The sequence below is a fragment of the Anser brachyrhynchus genome (assembly GCF_964034855.1).
Source record: "Anser brachyrhynchus genome assembly, chromosome: 15".
In the NCBI taxonomy this organism is placed as follows: Eukaryota; Metazoa; Chordata; class Aves; order Anseriformes; family Anatidae; genus Anser; species Anser brachyrhynchus.
In genome coordinates, this window is record NC_137733.1 from 10,192,761 (window position 1) to 10,207,282 (window position 14,522).

The 14,522-nt window shown below is 40.8% G+C and overlaps 1 protein-coding gene across 1 annotated transcript; it reads right to left on the reverse strand.

Moving 5' to 3' along the window:
* Window positions 1-25: 25 nt before the first annotated feature.
* CDR2 (cerebellar degeneration related protein 2) lies at window positions 26-14,518 on the reverse strand. Its single transcript, XM_080556648.1, has 5 exons — window positions 14,298-14,518; window positions 9,328-9,440; window positions 5,835-5,983; window positions 5,410-5,574; window positions 26-4,202 (listed from the first exon to the last, which is right to left on the reverse strand). The coding sequence occupies exons 1-5, from the start codon at window positions 14,374-14,376 to the stop codon at window positions 3,335-3,337; spliced, it is 1,374 nt and encodes a 457-aa protein (XP_080412774.1). The 5' UTR covers window positions 14,377-14,518; the 3' UTR covers window positions 26-3,334.
* Window positions 14,519-14,522: the final 4 nt, after the last annotated feature.

A 14,522-nucleotide genomic window follows, 5' to 3' on the forward strand; every position in this document is an offset into this window, starting at 1 on the left:
TCTTTGTAAAGAGGAGAGGAGATAGTGATGTTCGTGGAAAGGTCAGGGCCGGGGGGTGGGTGACAAAATCATTGTCTCTAAACTCTGTACTACATAGCAATTGTTCTCACCTGTTGTATGTGAAATGAACTGGCAAAAGAACTTACACTTGAAACAGATGTGGAACAACTACTGGATTTTGTGCATTGATGTGGGTTGGAGGGATTTTTTGCATTATGTGCAAACACAGCAAGGTAAGTGCACCACACAGAAGGCATCCAGCTGTAGTTATCCCACTTGGCAACAATGTAAAACCTCTATTTTGTGTAATTTTTTAAAAAATAAAATTTTATCTTGAAGGTCAGCTGTGGCATATTGCTGTACCCTGCCTTGTTTGTCCAGGAAGAAATGGAAACTATCCTTGCTCCTTTTAGAGACCAAAGGCTTTCAGAGGAAAGAAAGGTCAGGAATGTTTTTAGTAGACCTTACAAGTAGATAGTAAACTACCTCTTAACTTGCTTTACATTATTCTGCTTGCATCATGTTCTTTAGGGGGTGCTTAGAGGTGGCTGTCAAGATGAAAGCCTGTTGCACAAGGTATAGTAACCGAGATTTTTTTCTGTTCTAGGTTTATCATTTAAGCCTAACTGCAGTAAGATAAGGAATGCCCTACTGGAGGAGTTTTAGAGCAGGGTTACTTTTTTACTGGTTTTTGTTTGCTATAATTTCCATCACATGAGAAGCTCAAGTAGATTCTATTAGCTTCATCTACTTATGCTCAGAAAAGACTCAGTTGTTGACAAAAATAAACCGATTAACGTAGTTAAGCCAGAGAAGATTGGCCCAAGCGTAACATTTGGCATACTTACAGCATTTCACACTTCTGTGGAAAACACTTTTAAACTGCTAAAACTCTACCTGAGTTCATATGCTAGTGTAGTTTATTAGCTACTTAAATGTAACTGGGCAGCACTTAAGTTCAGCCAGCTTTTGCAGCCTTTGTCCTCTGTGCATCCATGTCTTGACACTTACCTAGTATGACCTTGTTGCTGTAGCAGTAACCTACAGTTGTTTATATAAAGCCTCTCCCTGGGGAAGCCACAGTATGAGTGAAGTTACAAAAGACCACAGCCTTGGAGTTTATTACAGAATAAATGTGTTAAGCTCTGGCTGTACTGTGATATACTTCAGCAGTGGCACAGGTGGGCAAGGGCAAGTTACACTACAGAAGAATTAAATAGTTCTCCGGAAATTTAAGAACACTTGGAATATTTTCAAAGAGTGCAAAAGTATATAGAATGTGCTCTGTTAGCAAACAGCATTAAACTACTAAAGATCACCTATTTAACCAGACATTCCAAGTTGCTATTACATAACTGCTGGTGTCTCAGGTGTGGATCCCCTTCCCCTGAAGAGGTGAGCAGTGTCAGCAGTAAATGGCTTGTGACTAACAACATTACAGCTTTCTCTTACTCCTTTCCAGCAGCAGGTCTCTAGATGATGAGGACCCAACTATTAGGGAAACAGTAACAATATAGTTAACCTAATGGCAGAAGAGCAGCTTTCCTGCCTTCCACCCCTCACACACTTTTTGGAAAAAAAAAAATCACAACAAAACAAATAGAAACCACTTAGTTGCCTCTGGCTTTCTATCCCAGGCACACCTATCCTTTTCCTTTTAGTGCTTTTTTTTTTTTTAGTGCAAATGTAATGGGAACTCTATCTGAGCTATCATGGAAAGATTGCAAGACTAGATAGTGCAGGTACCATCTGCAGAGTTTCCTGATTGGCACAGATAGGTAGAATTACTAGTTACACATGTAGCTTGACTGGCTTATTTATTTGCTTAGAAAAATATTCACAACATTCAGATTCCCATTTTTAAATAATTTTAAAGAATGCAACATGTTTTTGAGAAATTCCCACAATATGAAGTCTTAATACTGCAACTGAAGGACAGCTATACACAAGCTTAACAGGGTACATAAGGCAGACAGAACTGTAATAGCAGCTGAACTAGAGCTGAGAAATTGTCAACACGCTTTCAACTGTTTGGTGTATTGCAGCAACTCAGACAAGGCAATAAGTAGGTGGTTCCCAAGAACAGTTGAACAAATTAACTTAGAGACACTTTATAAGAAGGATGTCGCCTCTCCTGGTGCCCTCTTTCTCCTTAATTGCTTAGCTTTTTTTTCCCCATTCTTCACACTTCAAAGCAGTTTTAAAGAACATCTTCATGTTTTGTTTTCCAGAGTTTGAAAACCTTTGAACTTATTATTAGGGAATGGAGAAGGAGAGGAAGAACAAGAACATGGGCCCCTGTTTTCAGAAGGATATGTTCTGGCAGTGTTGCATCCACCCCATAGGCAGCATGGAATAGGTCCACAGAAGTTGACAATGGAAGCAACAGACAAACCCATATAAGGTTTTACCTGACCTGTCTCCTTCAAGCACTGGGAGCTTGTGGTATGTAGGCTTAAAAGCTATTCCACTATATCAATGCTACTGCTAAAGTTAAATAGCTAAATTGCAACTTTCTATCTTACCAAATACACAAATGTATGTACTTTGCAGGCATTCCACCAAAAAAGAACAGTAGGTCCCAAATAACATACATAATCAATTCACAGTATCTTGCCTTAAGACAAAGTTCCCTATATAAGAAACCATACCTAGAAGCCACACAAACTTTGTCAAATCCTTTCTTAGTAAGACATTTATACCAACCTGTGGGAGAGCTTAGTGCATGTGAAAACGTGGTATTAACTTAAGCCAAGCACAGTGCAAGCTGCTGTGCCCGCGCTCCACCTCCCTGCCAAAGCAAGTTCAGCTAGACTGTTCACTTCATTCTCAAGACTCAAGGAGAGGCTGCCCATGATACTGGTCAGGGGCTTTGTTTCTGTTCATTTTCTACATCGTTTTACTTAGTTACAGGGCTAGGTCATCACCTGCAAGCCAAAGAAAAGCTTTATAGCCTGGTTCCTTGTGAGAAGTACTGAACAGATTTCTTAGCTCTGTTAATATGAAGTGGACTAGGGAAACTAGTGTCAATTACTACTCTGGACAGACATTGTGTAGTATGAAGTAGTGTAGTATTAAGCTATGATGTTTGTTTGCTTTCCAACCACTGGTTTGTGTGACAGTGCTAAACAACATTAAATCTATTGCTACATAGGTACAAGGAGACTGCTAGTCTAACCAGCTTGTTAACTACATGTCTACAAACCAATTGAAAACATTCATTTTGAGTGCTAAAAGAAACAGTATAAGGGGTCTTTTGATATTTGTATAAAGGTTTTCCCCTCTTTGAATAACAGATTAGTCAACAGAAAATGGGTCATCAGAAAGTCCAGTGTTAGGGTTGAGAAGAGAGGGACTTGTACTTAGATCTGTGTTCATCTATTTCTTCCTTTGTTTTTTTGATACAGCTAAAGATCTCCTTGAAGAGTGCTTTATATTCAGGAGGAGCATTTGCAGGAGAGTCACTTAGCTCCACATTTGTGAATTCTTGATTGCTAGCTGAAAGATCATACTGGGTATTTCCCACATTAAGGTCTTTGGAATACTGCTTCAGTGTTTGTACAGCCTTGTGTTTCAAAGAATCTTCATCGATTTGACACTTCTTTAAAAGTTCCTCATACTTCACTTTCAGGGCATTATACTGAGCATCAACTTCATTAAGCACAGAGATTCCTCGCTGCTTCACAGCTTCAGCTCTCCTAATACACGTTTCTTCGTGGCCCCTTAGAATGTCTCCCCCTGCAGCGCTACTAAGGAAAGTTTCACTACTGCTCCGCTTCAATGCCTTCTTGTCAAGCTCACATACAGTCAGAAGTCCATCATCTGCTGGGCTCTGACCAAGCTCCCTTTCTAAGGACTCCTTGAATGAAATGAAAAATGATTCTGGCACCAATTTCTCTGCATTATGGAATGTGTTTTCAGACTGAAGTATTTGGCGCATTTCAGCTACTTCCACTTCCAACTCCTCTGCACGAGCCCGATACAAGTCTATATCAACAAGCCTCTGTTCAAGGTCACAGTTTTCTTTTACTACAAGACTATATTCCTCTTCCATGGTTATCCTCTTCTCTTTTTCTAGGTTAAGTTGGGCTTGCAGAACTGTAACTGCCTTTTTTAAGTTCTCATTTTCTTCTTCTAGAGGACTTAGCTGAGTATCCATTGAAGTTATCTTTTCTGCAAACACATGATCATAAACAAAATACCTGCAGAAACAAACACAAAAGTAGTATGAAGTATAGGAAATACAGCTGACCACACCTAAAGTTTTCCTGTCCTAGGTAACTCGTGACAGACTTAAACTGAATGCTAACATATCTCAAAGTATACATAGCAGTCATTTTGCTAACCTATCAGTCCGTTTAATAATCACGAAGGGAGTTTGTAAATACTTCATGTGCCATCAAGCCTTCCCCCTCTAGCAGAATGGCAGCTTTTTAACAGTTTCAAGTTACAGATCAGCTTACTGAATAACTAGGTCTAGAATTTAAGTTTAAAAAAAATACTCATGTATCATGTAATACCTTCTGACCCTTCAAATCTTTTTCCCACAGCTTTCCACTCTTACAACTTGCATCACGGTTGAGTGTGGAAACAAGCTTCAAAAAAGACAAGGCAATTCTGTAGCCACAAGCCTTTGGCAGTTTGAAAGAAGCCACATACTTATCTTTTGAAATGTCAAGAAATAATTTTGGATGCAGAGATTGTTTATTCTGCAGTCCTACTTCCATGTAGTACTGGAAGAGCAGACAAAAAATCCTGTTCTCCCTGTCTGTAAAGGTGCTTCACTTCTGATGTTACCTTCTAGGACTGAAGCTAGACTGAGTTTTTACCCCAGGTGACTTTTGATAGGCATACAAAAGCAGTTCAGCTGGGTAGAACTGCTCAAAATTAAGAAGCAGCCCAGAGCTCCAGGCACCATTTTACCAGTTTAAGCACCATTTTAACCAGCTTAAATTCAGCAAAGCTACTGCAGTGATTCCACCTTCCTTGCAGACAAGATGCCCACAGATGTCCAAGAAAAGGGTAAGTTACAGAAAAGATTGTTTAGGATGTTTATCTAGTAATTATCTGTTTGCGCTTTATCTGACTGAAAAGAAGGAGGTTCAAATCTTTGTAAGATGTTCTGGGCTACGATTTGATATGCTTAGAAACTTTGGGGCAGAACCTTTCAAGATAAGAGAGTAGAACGTACAGTTCCTCTTCCACAAAGGCTATTACAGTCTGCAACCAGAAGCATGCCACAAGCAGTGGCAACACCACATAATGCAGGACTGCAGAGATATTTTGCTAGCTGTGAACATAAGATGCTTTTCTGCTAGCTTCCTTGACATCTGTGCTTGTTTCTAGTTTTTGAAACTTTGCTTAAAATAATTTCAGTATTTTGTTTGCTATGCAAGGCAAGAGTCTTACTGGCGAAGGTCATACAGCTCCTTCAAACACGAGAAACTATGCATCGATCTTGGCTGGTCAGATCTCTCATGGCTCATCCGGCCTCGTCCAGACTTTTTCAGTTCTTCTACTTGTCTTTGAAGGTCATCTATGTGCATTTGCAGATTTTCAATAGTCTCTGTCAAGCTAAAAGTGAAGGACTGCTGTTAAAACATTTGACTGTTCAGTCAAGGACACGAGATAAAGCTCTCATCCCCTCATATTGCAATTTCTGCTCTTTGGCCACAAAACACTTTTAAATAAAGTTATCAATTTAAGAGTGTTGTAGAACAACACAAGAAAGAAACAGCCATTCAGTAACTGCACAAACATGCTTGGCCTGCTCTTTTCCATATTAACAGTTGGGAGCAGAGGGGAGAAAAGAGGATCCAGCCTAAGTTTGTTACCTTAGTATCTTTTGTTGTGAAGCTCTGCTCTCCGCAACTAGTTTTTGATTAGTGTCCTCTAGTTCTCTTGCTGTCACATCCAGCTGCTCATAGACTTTTGCGTGTTGATCGTTCATTTGACGTAAGAGCTCCACTTGCTTTGTGAGATACTGCAAGACAATACTGCTGTTACTAGTCTGCACTTGAAACACTGATAGAGCTACTATTCTGCACTTTTATTCACACTGACTAAAAAAACTACTAAGTTTCAGAAATACAGAGATTCCAGTGGTTGCTTTGGAAAACATACAGTTGTAAAGGTGCCATCAGAGCTCAGCTAGCTAGCTTGCCTTTGTCACTGAGGTCAACACAGGCTGATCAGCCAGCCTTTTACCCAGACGAGTTTGGTTTGTTTGTGCTATGTTTTTTTTCCTTTATCTATCCTTGCTGCAGCTAAGCTGTTAGCCAGTACCCATGTCTTCTTTACTGGGTTTGTCTGTAGTGCAGTCATCACTAATACAGCCACAAATCCCAATTTCAACACAGCCCTTAACTATCCACTGAATCTTTCTAAAAGCTGCAGTGGGCTCCATCAGAAGTTTTGTAATGATGTTGACCCAACAGTTTTCTTAGCATTAAAACTGAAATATTGGGTGGCACTATGTATTTTTTTCAACTGGCCTAAGTTTTTCCATTTTGAAGCAGCATTAGTTTCAGCAAAACACAATTTAGATTGTGGTCATACTCAAGAGAGTTTGTGGACTACTGTGTGTCAGGAAGTAAAACCAAACTTTTGGATTCACTCTTTAATTTCTCATAGGGAACTCCAGTTACTGTAATACCAAGAATCTTTTTTTTTTTTTAAAAATAAAACTCCAAACAAAGTGGTCTCATTTTAGTCCTCTTTAGTCTTACAGTTACCAAAATAGCCTGTTAAGTGTCTAGAATAATTTCAGAAAGCCTGGAATTCTCAGCATAAGAAGTTAACAATAACCGAGGACTCTTAATACAAGTGCCTTATATGGTCTCACATAGCGTAGGACTGAGCCCCTTCAGAAAAAAAAAGTTTGTATTAAACAGGCTTGAAAACAACAACAAAAAAATCCTTTAATTCTGAAATACTTTGTTGTTATACAGAATTTACTTCTTGCAATATATTCTTACTGCATGCTACTCACTGGTAAGTATGAACAACCATTGGACTTCGAGGCAGAACTACCTCTCTTTGGAAGTTTTCAGTATGTGCTTATGTAATGTTCTACTTAACCTTTTACCTCCTTAAGAGATTGATGGGTTTACATTTTAGGCAATTTAAGAACAGATTATAAATTAATCTAGGACTAGTAACTGCTACATACAGACTTCTAGAAGATCAACACGATAGCAGTTGGCTAGATCCTTTTGCAGCCTGTAAGCACGTGACAGAGGATTTACACAAAAATAGTTCATGGATTAGCAGCAGAATCTCAATGTGACCCACTTCAGATTAACTTTCCCTATTGGTCACTCTCAGAAGGAGCTAGAGATCTTCATATTCTGTTCAGCAATACAAGAGTGACCAAGCACAGAAACAAGGTTTTGGTACCAGAATTAGATGTTACCACTTCTCACAGTGGGGTTTTGCAGAAGGTTTAGCTGAATGGAAGATGTAAAAGCACCAGTTTTATCCACCTTGTGTCTCCAGTATCTTCAGAGTTCGTATTAACTTGGCCTGCTGTAACTAGGCCATGAAAACAAAGCATAGCTGTGGTAACACCTTAGAAGTTTGCATTTGTTCCACCTCCCCAGCAACTGAGCACCTAACATGAAGCAGCAGCTGAGACTTCTGTTCTACTACATGACAAAGGAGAGTCAGTATTCCTGAAGTCTGAGTGCCGAGAACTAACATTCAGACAGCAATAAAGTTGCCCTTTCACTCCAGCATTTATTACATCTACAGTGATTTGTTGGTGGCACACATGTCAGCACAGAGGTCAGATATAATGATCCAAGGCTGTAAAGCACTTAATATGTTAGTATATAATATACCAGCTATAATCTTAAGCATCCCAAAAGCCTTTGACCCTTCCTTTTCAGTGCAGAAAAGGTAGTACCATATTTGAGAATGACTTCTTAATCATTGTAAGAAGAAGTTTTAGAGTTTTCTACCTGTAAGAAGTAAATTTATTGGGGAGGGTAGAGGTGGGGGGTAGAAAGAATTTCATTACTTTATTTGCACTAAAAAAAGCTAGTCCAAACCCGAGAAAAGTAGCTCCAAGAACAGCTGAAAGACCACCTTCTACTTGCAGAGATGAGCACTTTAAGAATTAGGAAGATAAGGAAACAGCAAGCATAGATGCTAGATATGACACTTACAGATTGCAAAGTTATGCTGTGTTATTTCAAAACATGCTGCAACTGTGTTAAATGCTTCCAACAACATGGCTGATTCTAGAATCATTTAGGTTGGAAAAGACCTCTAAGATCAAGTCCCACCATTAACCTAGCGCTGCCAAGTCTGCCACTACACCATGTCTCTAAGCACCCCATCTGCACCTCTTTTGAATACCTCAAGTAGAACAGTATTTGTATAGCACCTTCATAACAATGATAAATGTTTAAGTCTTAAGTTGCAGCTGTACAAAAATAAACATACTGTAACAGCGTAAGTTCTACTTACACGAATTAATTCATATTTTGTAAGAATTTAGCATATACCAGTCACAGCCTGGTCCCTGTGATTCATACTAGAGCCAAACTAAAATGCTGGACTACATTTCCATTATATTGTCAGTTAGAGAAGTACTGAATATTTAATAAATTTAATTATTAGAGACCATGCATTGCCCTCTTAATAGCTAAAAAATCATTACATTGACAAATGCTATGTCTGCAAGAACATAAGCACTGTTAAAAAAAAAAAAGACATTGCCAAAAATGGTTAGGTTTTTCCATCAAGTAACATAAAGCTGAGTGTTTCCAGAGGATGGTACTGATCCCTCACCCGATAACCACAGAAAAATATACCCACTGCATTCTGCATTTAGGTACCAGTTAAATGTTTCTTCTTGCTGATTTTTTTAATTGAACTTTACTTTAGTTCCCTTTACCACAGCTCAGTTTAAGAAGTACATATCCTCAGATTTTACTCAAATCTCTTCATGCTTTAGTAAAGCACTTAAATTTCAGTGCAGTAATTTATTTATCACATAAGAGGTAAAATAATATGAAATTAAGACCAGCAAAATTTTGCAATAAGATTCCTGAAATAACTTTTCCTATATAAAGATGCCAGTCCTTTGTCATTATATAAAACAAATCCAACAAGTTTAGTGGCACAAAGACTCCATTACTGAAGCAAACAGCTCTAACTATGGTCAAAGCCTATCTATGTTTTTGAGGTATCAGAAGTACTTAAAAGTTGCTCAGCGATTGTCTTAAAAGTGTCAATCAGATGTCAAGAAACTCAGATCTCTTATGTGCTATTCTGTTGCATGTCTACATGCTTTAACACTTGGATCCCTTAAATATTTACCTCTATCTCCTGCAGTTGCTCTTGGTTTGTTGCATACATTTGCTGTAAAGATTCCTCTAATTCAGTGTTTCGGTCCAGTAGTGTCTTCCCAAGCTCAGCAGCAAGGTGAAGATCTAAAAAAGAAGTCATATGTACACACGTTACAGAGCTGACAGTATGATCTATTTTTAAAGCATTTTAATCAAATACTCAAGGTGTTTTTTATTACTGTTGTAACTGACCTAAGTCATTTGCAGTACCCAAAAAGTAAGTTAGCTTATACTTACATAGAATATTCAGATACCACCTATAATGTAAATCTAAGTCAGACACAAAACCTAGAAGGTAATCAATCCTATTTCATGAACCTTCCTTAGTTCCTCCTTTGGTCTTTCAGCCACACATCAGACACAGCCAGCCATCTTCTCTTCACTTCCTTCCACCTGCCCAGTACAGCACCAGCATCTCTATTTGAGGTGTCTGTCAACTACATTTCACGATGTTTACAACAATCACGTTTTAGAAAAGTAAAGGTAAAAGCAAACCCATCAGGCTAGACCTGGGCCAGAGCTGCCTGCACTCTCATTTACTTTGCTGTTCTTCCCCATTACCCCTTCAGCAAGGAGCTCAGGTCACACAGGATCAAAGCGGTGAACTAAAATTTCAGATACTTTATGGTGAAACAAGAACATGGGAAGACATAAAACTAATAAAGAAATGTAGCTATGCTGCTTTTCAAGCTCATAAACCTAGGAGACAGCAATTGCTTTATGTGCTCCAAAACATCATTTTAAGTGTCATTTATTCCCAGGCACTTAATCTCTATTTCACTTCAGTCATCTTCAATCACCTCCAGGGTGCAGTGGCTAGAGTTGTTTCGAATTAAGAAATAAGTCATCTGAACACCCAGTTCCTTCCTCAAGGGAGCCGCCTTGATATTTGTTCCACAGCTTAAGTATTGCTAGATATTTTATAACATTGTCTTTAAAGACACACACAATTTAAAATTTAACGTTGTGTGATGAAATCTATCTAGTGTTATTGTTAAAATAGTAATTGCTCTGTGCAGGGTATTATTACATGTTCAAAATCTAGCAGATTTTGAAAGCCTCTTATTTTTCACCTCCTTCCCGTCACCTGGACCATGACCATGTTGTCTCCTGCATGCATGACAGTCTTGTTAGTTTGCTCATAGATCAGACTGGCATCACCAATGGGAAGGAAAGGAAACAGAAGGAAATTCAAGAAAAAATTAAGTTCTCTTCAAGAAGTCTTAAATCAACGTACAAGAAGCACGTACTGCATCAGCAGCAGTTGCAGCAAGGCAAGAAAACACATCCCATTTGCATTTGATTAAAATGCCCTTGTTTTAACATGTTTTCTTACCTCTTTCCTGCCCTTTCCCAGTTACCTTATCAGCTAGTCATTGCAGTAGACAGAATGCTGCTCCAAGATTGTTTTGTGCTAACCTTCAGTTTGGCAGCCTGTCCAAAATGATTACTTGATCTAGATGCATAAACCAAGGACTGAATTCAGACCTAACAGCCAAATGTTCCTGTTCACTTGTCTTTGTAAGCTGTAGATGTCCAAGTTTGGACAAACAGCAGCTGTGGTATTCTTTACACATTCTTTACAGCTCCAGTGCATTGTTTCCTACCTTAAAGTCACATTCTTAAATTCCACCAAAATTATTTCAAGTCACATTGCATGCAAGCTCCTGATAGAACTAGGAGCCCCACTGCATGCTGGTTTACACTGAGCAGTTTATCCTCACGTAGCTCTTTCATTGTTACACCACTTGTTAAGAAACAGCCAATTTTACAGCTTTTTCCAGGGTTTAAAGTATTTGGATAAGAAAACCTTAAGGCATCCTGCTTAAGATTTTCCCATTTTAAAACAAAGCTCACATATTGTTTATCTGTGGACAGAGAAACTCCTAAAGCAAACACCAAGCTGTTTGTTCTATCACACCATAGAATACTGGAGTTTTCAAATCCAGCCATCTTTCATCCTATATAAAACAGAGTCCTGATTCACAAGTTCTCATACTACACAAATCTTTACTAACACCCACAATCTTTAAAGCCCGTCAACAATATTGGCATCGTTTGAGGCAAAGACTAAATAGTCCATTCTTTTATTTTAATAGAGTAGAATAAGAGCTTTAGAGAGGATTTTAGGATTATGTTAAAGACTTAATGCATAATGGAATTTTGCTGCCATTTCCCTTCCCAAAGTGAAAGTTTGTTTTGATGTTTAAATACATTTAGAAGTAGATAGCTCCATTCTTAAATGCCCCCACATCTACTAAATCAAGGAGTGCATACCACACAGCACTTTGAACACAATGCGAATAATAGAATTCATGTCACTGTACTTATATGCCCAATCTGTTCATTAGCATGGCAGAAGCACAAATGAGTTACTAGGGGAGAAGCATGCTATTTTGTAATTAAGGTAATTTGTTTTTGAGGGGGAGAAGACAAGTGGAAGAGCTCAGTAACATGCAATGAAGCTCTAACTGCTACCCCTAGAAAAGGCAACAATAATCTGGCCTCTCCTAAAATTAAGAGTTTACTTTGCATCTGCTTTTCCACATTAAGTACCTTTATTCCCTATATTCCCTAAGAGCAAATTTTAAGTCAGATGTAGAACGTGTTCTCCTGATACAGAAGTTAGTTTACATTTGTCTTAGTCACTGTATAATACTAGAAGCACACTGCATTTTCTGTTTAAAATTTATGTAAACTAATAGTTAAATCCTGCAACAGACAATTACACATTTTTCCTTTTCAACATGAAGATGTAAGCAGAGAGGTTTTTAATAATGCAAACTGCATAAGCACAAATCTTAAGAACCTGATTTTCATAAACCTGATCAGTCTTACTCATGCCACTTAACAGCTGCATCAGGAATCTCTAAACTGAACAGGATTTCAGTGACAGGTCTTCAGTGGTGTTACAAAGCCCTCATTTGCAAGCGCTTCCCCACAAATTCTTTTGACAGTGTTACGGTAATTGAGAAAAAGATGAAGATAGCACCAAAATCCTTCTCTTCTACATTTCATAACCCACGTAACAAAATGATTCAGATAATTTTCAATCTAAAAATAAGTTGTACTTTTCAAAAGCAGAAGGCATTAGTAGGGCAAGATATATGTTAAGCCTGGTTGAAGTTTATTTAACTGTAAAATTAAACCCTTCTTTTTCTTACTGAGATGTATATTCTCTCCTCCATGATCAGATTACTCTGTTTTATTAAAGCAAGTAACAGCAAGAAGAACAATCATAAAAGAGTTCTTTTTCAAAGGTCAGCACACTGCAGCAAGACACGGATCTTGCAGGAGGAGGGATGGCTGTTCCCATCCTTAGAAGAATTCCACGAACCTTCTGTTTTCAACAGCAGCATGCCAGAGAAGCCCACCTCCATTGTCAAGGCAAAAGCTTTTGGTGCATACAGAGACCATCAAAGTTCGTCTGAAACCCTACCCTGATTTTCAGTTTCAAAGACAGGCTGAGAAGGAGTACAGGCTTGTTTTAGGATGCTTCTTAAGTGTTTAAGAACCTGTGTTTTCTCACTAACATGCTCCTCAGTTCTCAGACACGCACGGATTGTTTGGGTTGTGAGAAGTACAAAGAGACCTTGATAAGCAATCTTGCTCCTCTGTTTACATACACTGGTATCGCTTAGTTTTAGAGGGTTGAAAAGTATCTTTCAGACTGCAGGAGCAGAGTATAATGGAACATTTTACAAACACTCCCTTAAAGAACGAGTACTTTGCGTTTCAACTTGCCCATCAGATTATTTTCCTCCTTTCCCTTTTGGCAAGGCTAGCAGACACTTCCGTTCGGGCTTGTAAGAGAGAATCCTCAGAAAAAGATGGTTCAACTGCTGGGAGAGCACAAACCAGCCCTCAAAACGCACTGACCTCTAGAAGGGAGTACTGTGTTCTGGCTCACAGCAGGGAGCCAAGTGGTGATTTTATGGTCGTTTGAACAAAGAAAAAAATTGAAGTTAAGAAACATCAGTAAGGCAAGAAGTCAGTCAGTCTGCATCAGGAACTCACTTTGTAGGTCTTCTATCCCCCTAAACGCTGATGTTGTAAAAACACAGTTAAATCACGTCTTCACGTTTCCAACTCTCTTCCTTTTGACAGCAAACCATGGATGGCTTCAGGATCTTACTCAAATTAATTGGTTTATAACCTACAGCCATGAAGACATCTCTTTTGAGCAAAGAATCCCTAAACATAGTTGAGAAGCGAGCTATTTTAAAGCCAAAGCATACAATTAGGGACCTATTCCCGTCTCAGAAGAAGTTCCTGCTGTCAGGTGCCTGATCCCAGCACGAAAACCGCTTAAACGGGGAGGGCTTCCACAGGCACCTTTCTTTACAGCAGGGCAGCAAGAAGCAGCGTGTGGCGGCGTGAAACCCTAAAACCCGCGTGGGGCTGCGGCAGGCTCGCAGGACGGCACCTCACCGCTCTCAGCCGGCCTTTTAAAACACACGCAGGGCCGGTACCCAGAAGTAAATGCCAGCAGGCTCCTCGGGAAGCCGCGCGTTCCTTCCATGTCGTGGCCGCAGGAGACTTTTGGCGTGGTTACACCCGCCGCGTGCCGGCTGTGCCACCGCCTCGGGTGGGCTCGGCAGGGCGGGCTGCCCTCAGCACGCCACGGCGCCGGTGCCAGCCCCCTGCGGTCCCGGTGCCAGCCCCAGCCCAGGTGCAGCCGCCGGCAGCCGCCTCCCCGCCTCGCCCCGGCGAACAAAGGCAGCCGCGGGCTGCAGCGGCGGGGCGAGGCGAGGCGAGCCGGGGCTGCCACCGCCACCGCCGCCTCCCCGAGCCCCTCACCGGCGGCTTCAGCCCGAGCCCACCCCATCCCCTCCGGGGATCGCCCCGCCGGGGGGTCACCGCACCGGGGGCACCCCCCGGGTGCCGCCCCGCCGGCTCCCCGCGCCCCGTGCCGCCCCGTGCCGTGCCGTGCCGCCTCACCTTGCTGCAGGTCCTGCTGGTCGTACCAGGGCTCATCCTCGCGGATCTCGAACTCCTCCACCAGGCTGCCGGCCAGCATCGCGCCCCCTTCTCCCTTCCCCCGGCGGGGCCCGGGCGAGCCGCCCAGCCGCTCCCCCTCCCCTCAGCGGCCGCCTCCGGCCATGGCCGGGCGCCGCCGCCGTCCCTCGCCGAGCCTCTCCCCCTTCCGGCCGGGCCGCGCGGAGC